Consider the following 8892-nt stretch of genomic DNA (forward strand, 5'->3'; position numbering starts at 1 on the left):
ACCTTTATGACTGTTTGGAACCAAATATTTAATATCAAACATCAACCCAAAGCCCTTGGTGGGTTTACCTTTAATGGGCAACAGCGCTCACCACATGAAATAAACAGATATTTCTAAGGTCGCCCGGGTAATTACACTTTTCCCTACCATACGAAACAAATTTGGGCACTCAAATTTAATCAATTCAAGTGTTTTGATTCTTGGAGACATCAACGGCTAAATGAGACCACGAGTTTTGAAAAATAAATATCACATACAGCTGTGTTCAGAAGTTTACATACAGCATGCTCATCATGGACATAAAAGTCAGAATACTGGGCTTTCAATGTTTCTTTGAACTCTTCTTTTTCTAGCCTGGTGGCTTAGTGGTCAGCACTGTTACTGCACAGCGAGAAGGTCCCAGGTTCACTTCCCACATGGTCCTTTCTGTGTGGAGATTCATGTTCTCTGGGTTCCTTCCGGGTGTTCCAGCTTCCTCCCACTTACAAAGACAGGTGTGTTCAGTTAATCAACAGCTGACTGAGCAATGGAACACAGCCAACGGAGCTCATTTAATCTGATTAGTTCAGGAACAAGTGGGAACTGAGCAGTATTTTGGGGCCTGGGGACAGGGATTGGGAAACACTGAACTGTAAAAAAAGGATATCTTATCCCTTCCTGGAAAGGAATTGGCAATCGTCTGGATTGCAACAACTAGAGTCACTACATTGCTTGCAACAACGCAATGATGGTCAAGGTACCTGCAAGGGTCATTCTAAACGGGATTCTGTCCCAGTTCAACACTGGCTTCCACCACTGACGTCTACTATGGACCTCATATTGCCTCAACAGATGAATGCGACACACAATACTGAATGCAAGTGTGAATATCAGCTCTGCTTCTTTACAACCAATGTTGATTTTCAGTTCTCATGATTTCATCATGTATCTTGATGTTTTACTGCAGACATTGTGATTTTCCAATGAAGCAGACATCACCAAACTCTTTCTTCAATTGACCGGAACCCTCAGGTGTGGACCTCCCTACTCATTATTATCATCATATGGCCTTTTCCTATCATTAGCATTTGCTATAATTACTTAATTTTGTTGCGATCTTAAGTTTTGTGTTTTTTTTTTTTTTTTAATTGTACACTTTGCTTGTTATCTATGAACAACTATTCAAAAGCAACACGACAAACTATTTGTTAATGAAAGTAAGCATGTTGTGTGTGAGTATGTGTGTCTGTGTGTGTTGGCGTTTTACCTCCATATGGTCCGGGATCAGGAGGGCCCAGGCTGGTGCCCCCCAAAGAACCTCCTGTCCACCCCCTCTCCTTCTTGACCTTCACATTCCTCTTTCTTTCCCACTCAATTCTGAAACGCTCTGTACAATCACACAACCAATATGCTTACCACAGAAGCCAGAAACGTTGAAGACACAGCAGACTTAAAGAGAAACACACTTCAAAGTAACTGTGTATCACTGTCAAAGTGAGGGTATAAATCTACCGAGTTCAGACTGCTTCTCCTGTTGCTCCACCTCACTTCTGCGACTCATGCTCCACGAAGTCGCGTCCCTCGGCAACGGAGCATTCAGGCCCGGCCACAGAAAACCGCCGCGACCTACACACGGGCAATATAGGAAGACACAATTAGCAACCTTATTTAATAATAAAATGGGTGAGGCATAAATAAGAAGGTTGATGGAGTTAAACAGAAGGACGTGCAGGTAACGATAGCTGCAGGCTTCCAAAGTTTATACAAGTTATTTGTATAAGTGTAAGACACACAGGTGAACAGCAATTTAGTTACTTACCTATTTCAGTAAAAAGTGATGCAAAAGGATTAGGAAATGGAATAGTTTTGACTGTGTTGAATGTTTGGTCTTCAAAGTAAAGGTCAAATAAGGTCAACGTACATTAGATTCTATGACATGTGACATATGTTAGCCTGTAACGTGATAACTAAGCACAAATGGTGAAAACTATTTCTTTGTAAAAGCCTATTAACTCAATCAATAGTTTGCATCACGTCTTACCAAAATTTGAGCAACTTATACTTTTGACCCTTGTACAAACTTAAACTGAATTTTATAACCACTTTTGTTGTTTTTACCCCTTAATTCCATAGAATTCTGTCATAGTTCATCATACCTTTTTGGAATCTTTATGATCAGACAAATAATGTGGTATATTTCTCAATATGACTGGAGCACTTTTAAATTTTGACCTCTGTGTAATTATTCATTGAATCCGACCTGGCTACGACTACCACCCTGGGATGGCTATCATACATCTTTGTGTAGGCCTTGGTACACTGAGGCTGGATTCTAAGTGTCGTATAGTCCCCTTAATTGGTACCGAAAACCTGCTTGGCCCAAAGACTAATTGCATTAACTCAGCTAGGTTAGCTACTAGCTGGGCTGTGACTCAAACTGGTACTTTTTCTAGTTCTGTATTTTCTTTTAAAAAAAGCTTTTACACCTGTTCCTAATTGCTACTGCTAATGGCTACAGATAATGGCAATACAAACTACATTGTTGGACATGTTTGAAGGAAAATTACAGAAGAAAAAGCTGTTCAATGAATGAGTAGAATTCAGTTTTAAAGAATGTGGGTGGAGGCGTCAAGCTGCGCATTATTAAACTATAAACGGACAGGAAAATAGAAGCACTTGAAGGCAATATCTTAAAACTGACTGCTGAATATATTTAAAACAGGTCATACTTTGGGGTCAGGTGACAGCTCAGGGGGCGTACACTGGGGCTGAGCATCAATGTGTCCAACAGACTATGGAACCATACAAGCAGATATCTGAAACAGATTGAATGAGGTCTCACCCTCTCCAATGCGCTGTCCAACATTCAGGTCTTGCTTCCGTTTGCGTTTGGTTCTCTTCCCTCGGCCCTTCTTGCTCCCGGCACCCGTCTCTGCTGACACAGCTTTCCACAGCTCCTGAGCAGTTACTGTTTAAAATAAATAAATAAATAAATCTGGGGAATTTTGTCAGTGCTGTAACTCATGAACGGCGACTCAAACAAACAAAGCACAGAGTGAAAGAGCAAAGAATACAAACAGACAGAAGTAGACTGACAGAGCTACGTTACAAAGTTCAGCCTTGATGTCAGAAAAATTCTGGCATCTTTGTAATTGTCATAAAAAAGTGATCATCCCTTACGGCACTGTACGCCATCAAACCTGCACAGTGCAGCTTTAGTCTCCAACACTCCAGCTGCTGATCTGTCAATTATGAGAATTATCTCTCAAAATTTAGCATGCATTTGATGAATATGGGTTGTCTGATTGGATACACTGAACAAAAAGGTACTCAATGAAAACAAATGGGATGTACTTTATCTCACAAGTAAGTTATTGTTGTACAAACACAATCTCAATGAATGACAACACAAATATTTATTCTGAAAGAACTTGCATCCAAGCAACAGGAATTCTTTTTCTGTGCAAATTGTGAAGACTAATTCTTTTAATCATCGATGGGCATGATTAACATTTTCTGACATTTAGAGACTAAATCAATTGAAAAATAACTGCCTGATGCTGAAGCCTCTGAATTGTGACTTTAAAAAGTCGACATTTGTAAATCAAAAGTACGTACGTATATATATATATATATATATATATATATATATATATATATATATATATACACATATATACACACACACACACACACCTGTATGCAAAGGTTTGGGCAAACCTGAAAATTGTCATGATTTTCCTTTATAAATCACTGGTTGTATGGATCAGAAATATCAGTTAAATATATCATATTGCAGACGAACACACTGATATTTGAGAAGTGAAATGAAGTTTCTAGTAGTTACAGAAAGTGTGCAATAATTATTTAAACAAAATTAGGCAGGTGCATGACTTTGAGCACCCTTGTAATTTTATTGATTTGAATACATTTAGCACTAATTATTGGAACACAAAATTGGTTTGGTAAGCTCACTGACCCTTGACCTCCTTGCACAGGTGAATACAATCATGAGAAAGGGTATTTAAGGTGGCCATCTGCAAATGTTTCCCCTCTTTGCATCTCTTCTGATGAGTAGCAACATGGGAGCCTCGAAACAACTCTCAAATGACCTACAAACAAAGACTGTTCAACATCATGGTTTTAGGGGAAGGATACAAAAGACTATCTCAGAGATTTCAGCTGTCAGTTTCCACTGTGAGGAACATAGTGAGGAAATGGAAGGCCGCAGGCACAGTACTAGTTAAGGCCCAAAGTGGCAGGCCAAGAAAAATCTCAGATAATCTGAAGCGATGGATGGTGAGAACAGTCATAGTCAACCCACAGACCTGCTCCAAAGACCCACAACATGATCTTGCTGCAGATAGTGTCTCTGTGCATCGTCCAACTACACAGCGCACTTTGCACAAAAAGATGTTGTATGATGCAGAGGAAGCCTTTTCTGCGTACACACTACAAACAGGTATGCTAAAGCAAATTTGGACAAGCCAGATTCATTTTGGAAAAGGTGCTGTGGACTGATAAAACTAAAACTGAGTTATTTGGACATAACAAGGGGCAGTATGCATGGCTGAAAAAGAACACAGCATTCCAAGAAAAACACTTGCTACCTAAAGTAAAATTTGGAGGTGGTTCCATCATGCTGTGGGGCTGTGTGGCCAGTGCAGGTACTGGGAATCTTTAGTAGAGCTTGAAGCTTGAATCTTTGACTGGACTGGGTTGCTTGACGCAACCAATAATAATATTCAGGTCCCCAGGTGCGATTTGAAGCGGGCTGTCCAGTGGGTATGGATGTAGGAATATTTAAATATTTTGTTAAATCACGTACTTTTGATAAAACAGCTAGGGTATTTATATATATATATATATATATATATATATATATATATATATATATATATATATATATATATACACACACACACACGAGGTCTATTAGAAAAGTATCCGACCTTAGTATTTTTTTCAAAAGCCATATGGATTTGAATCACATCAGACAAGCTTGAACCCTCGTGCACATGCGTGAGTTTTTTCACGCCTGTCGGTGCGGTTACTTGGCTTTGAGTGAGCACTGGTCCACCCCTCCCGTCGAAATTCCTTTGTCTGAGAACTTCCTGAGAGACTGGCGCTTTGCTTGATCAAAATTTTTTCAGAAACTGTAAGGCACATCCAAGTGGACACCATTCGAGAAATTCAGACGGTTTTTGGTGAAAATTTTAAGGGCTGATGAGAGATTATGGAGTGTTACTGCCGCTTTAAGGACTGCCCACGGAGCCGGATGGCGCGCCGCGCCCCGAGCCGCCATTGTCAGCCTGTTTCAAGCTGAAAACTTCCAAATTTAAGCCTCTGTTGACCCAGGACGTCGTGAGAGAGCAGAGAAGTTTCAGAAGAGGTTGGGATCAGCAGTTTATCCGGACATTCCACTGTTAAAGGAGATTTTGTAATGAAAGACGTGCGGACGGATTCGCGCATCTCTCATGCCGCATGGCGCAAAGCAACGCCGTGATGAAGCCTCACAGGACATGTTTTGGCATGTCCACGCACATCCACAATTTCTCGGATAATCACTCGATGGAAAAACCACCGACAGCTGTCTGAACGCCATCTCAAAGCCGTCCTGTGAGACCAAAACGGAGGTGTTCCTTTGTCTCACTCCATCAGCAAATCGGTCGTGACGCGCGAAGCCTCCGCTCGGCTTTCCATGACAAAATCTCTTGTTAAAAGTGAAATCTGCCGGAAAATGGCTGATGTCCAGCTCTTGTGATAACCAGAGAAAGTGCACACGACGGTCTCGGATCCACAGAGCCATCCGTTTAGAAATGATCCGGTGGTTTGTGGCTCTCGATGGCGGCACTGAGCGCGGCGCACCGAGTGTCCTTAAAGCTGTAGTAACAGTCTTTATTCTCTGTGAAGCCCGTAAAATTTTCACCGAAAGCCAGATACATTTTTCTAATGGTTTCCAGTTGCCAGTCTCTAACAGTTTCTGAAAAAATTCTGATGGGAAAAAAGCCAAAATCATTCCGCCATTTCCTGACAATGAAAATCCGCCGAGGGGCTGGACCACTCCTCACTCAAAGCCTGCTCACAGGCGAACGTCGCAACCGACATGCGTGGAAAAACTCACGCATGCGCACGAGGGTTCAAGCTTGTCTGACGCAATCACATGTGATTCAAATCCATATGGTTTTTGAAAAAAATAATAAGGTCAGATACTTTTCTAATAGACCTCGTATATATATATATATATATATATATATATATATATATATATATATATATATATATATATATATTATATATATATAGTACACACACAAATTTTTTTTAAGTAGTTTCAGCAGCTGCATCAAAGTGACCACTGGAATAATTTACGTGGTATGTTTTCATAAATTTCTGACTCACATATGGAATTCAACAGTGTTTATAACACTATTGGATAAATGATGATCTGAATGTTTGCCTAAGTGTAGCAGCATTTTATCAAGGCATCATAACAGAGAAATTAAACTGGAATTAAAACAGGCTCTGCTTTGGTCTTGCAGTGCACTTTTTTTTTTTTAATTGTAATGTTTTTACTCCAAAAGAAACAAGATAGTTTTTGATATCATCTTACACTTGTTGAAGAAGCTGCCATGTCTGGTTTGCTGCCATGGTGCTGCAGAGATCAGTGGTAAGGAAGGATTTCTTTGGAAAGAGACAGACAAGACTCCAGTGGCCAATGGAGACGTTGGAAATACTCCACCCATTGAACGAAGTGGTACTGCCCCTGAAAGAAAAACAATCATCACATCAAACGAGACAATAGCTCAGATCTGACAGCTTTTACAAACATGTTTCCGTGTGAAAAGAATTTTACATTGTCCCCATTTTGAGTCCATGCAATTGTTTGAAAAGACCACAAGCAACCTGTCACATGGGACGTTGACCAGATACGGTAGTTCAGAACCGTGCCTACAACACAAGGCAATCTCAGTCCAGACTAGACCAAGTCAAAAGTCAACAATGATGGAGAATAAAGTTGCTATCACAGTAGGGGCATCCCTCTCTACCTTCAAGACCCACCTCTTCCACAAGCACCTCCTCTTATAACACCTTAACCTGTCCATACTCTCACTTCACTGTCTACTTCTGCAAAGTATCATCATCTGTCATTAGATGCACACTCATGTCTAGACTTACTTGACACAGATTGACTGTTACACACCTGAAGGTTGATTTGGATAAAAGTGTGTGCTAAAGCACCAACATAAAACTGTTGGTGAGTTTGAAGGGGTGTGGTTAATTCAGACACTGAGCACTGTGAAGCATAATGTTAGCACAAGATGGTAAACAGTTGAAAAACAAAATAACATGTCATTGGTTCACAGTTGCATCTGAGAGATATAACTACTGTCTGCAAGTTATCAGAACGGAATATTCTGTGACTGGAACATAAGTCTTGGCTGAGCATGCAAGGTTGTTCCACTCAGACAAAGCACAGTTTAGCTGTCATTTTTATATGTGGGCATGAAAATGAAGTATTATGAAACATAGGCATTTGTAAGATTTCCTAAGCATCTCTAAGATATCCACTATGTCACATCCTCATGTGTCTTATCCACAAGCCAAAGATATTCATTTTATTTTCATTGAGGACAAAAGTAATTAGGAAAACTAAAATATTCATATTTAAGAAGCTGAAATCAAAGAATACAGACTTTTTAATGACTACAAATGATTAACTGATTACAGTAAAACATTAATGATGGTCAAATTAAGCAAACAGATTGGTATTAACAAGAGGCTAGAAGTACCTATAAAGTTAGAGTTTTTTATTTTACAGTATTCTGTCAAGTTCCCCAGTGAGATGTGTTACTCTGTGGCTCTGCACATGCGCACACCCATATTTCTGAGATCTGTTCATACGCCCCTAAATCCTTGCAACCTTTCGGAAGTAATGTTGCAGAACAGTAAATGTGCACTCTCTTTGAAATCACATGTAAAAACATAACAGCACATCAAAACTTGCTCCCAGTGGTCTAAGAGTACACATGAAGCGCGTGGAAGTGGAAAATAAAATGTGTTTCCTGGAAGCATTATCTGACAGGGGATACTTAGTCTATCAAAATATGCTTCCTTTGAAATCAAATGCTGTCCGAGTGTTGACAGGACACACGCCCGTTTGCAATTAAAAAAAAAAATTAAACTCCTAATACGTTTCGAATTAAAACTTTATGTGATGTGGGCTACAAAACTGCACATTAGCAGCATGAATGGATTGACTTTACTATAGATTGGCGCTAAGGCACCATTTTTCGACACAAACCACCATAAATCATCAGAACACCGGCATCTGTGAAGATAAATGAATCAGTTTTTTTTTTTTAAACTAATCAACACGTCAAAGTTTCGGGGAAGTTTATAACCTCCGCAGCGCAGATTAAAAACTGTTGTGCTTAAAAGAAAACACTAACGCTAATGATTATTTTTAAAGACACGAACCCGCCGACAGCAAAGGCATGGAAACAAACGTGACCGAAGCAAACGGCGACAAATCCTCAGAGAAATGCAGAAAAAAAAACTCCAGTATTTATTCGGAAGTCAATTAAAGCAGCTGTAACAGAAGAAAAAACAAATTATTCACCTCGAAATGTAACGCGGAGGGCACAGCACAACCGTATCGAAGCCGCCATGATGGAACTAACGGGTCCTTCAAAGGACAACAAGGCATCACAAAATGTGCCTGTTGGAAAATGGAACATATTTTATTTACGTATTATTATTAGTATTATTATTATTACCACCAGGGAAGCGAGGCTACCCAGTCACAATTGCAATTACGTTTGTGTCTTATTTCCATGCTTCCCTACTAACTCACAAAGCAGCCCCATCTACCACAACTTCTTGAAATACTGAGCGCTTTTCAAAGCTTTT

At 39.8% G+C, this 8892-nt stretch overlaps 1 protein-coding gene across 1 annotated transcript in view; it reads right to left on the reverse strand.

The window, feature by feature from the left end:
• mrps5 (mitochondrial ribosomal protein S5) overlaps window positions 1-8651 on the reverse strand; it is a 35138-nt gene extending 26487 nt beyond the window's left edge. Inside the window, exons 1-5 of the mRNA XM_034184999.1 lie at window positions 8603-8651; window positions 6593-6745; window positions 2822-2947; window positions 1492-1605; window positions 1247-1366 (exon numbers count right to left, since the gene is read on the reverse strand). Of these exons, the coding sequence (XP_034040890.1) occupies window positions 1247-1366; window positions 1492-1605; window positions 2822-2947; window positions 6593-6745; window positions 8603-8651 (562 nt within the window). The remainder of the gene's footprint in view (window positions 1-1246; window positions 1367-1491; window positions 1606-2821; window positions 2948-6592; window positions 6746-8602) is intronic.
• Between the last annotated feature and the right edge of the window lie 241 nt (window positions 8652-8892).

Source organism: Thalassophryne amazonica, chromosome 13, assembly GCF_902500255.1.
Source record: "Thalassophryne amazonica chromosome 13, fThaAma1.1, whole genome shotgun sequence".
In the NCBI taxonomy this organism is placed as follows: domain Eukaryota; kingdom Metazoa; phylum Chordata; class Actinopteri; order Batrachoidiformes; family Batrachoididae; genus Thalassophryne; species Thalassophryne amazonica.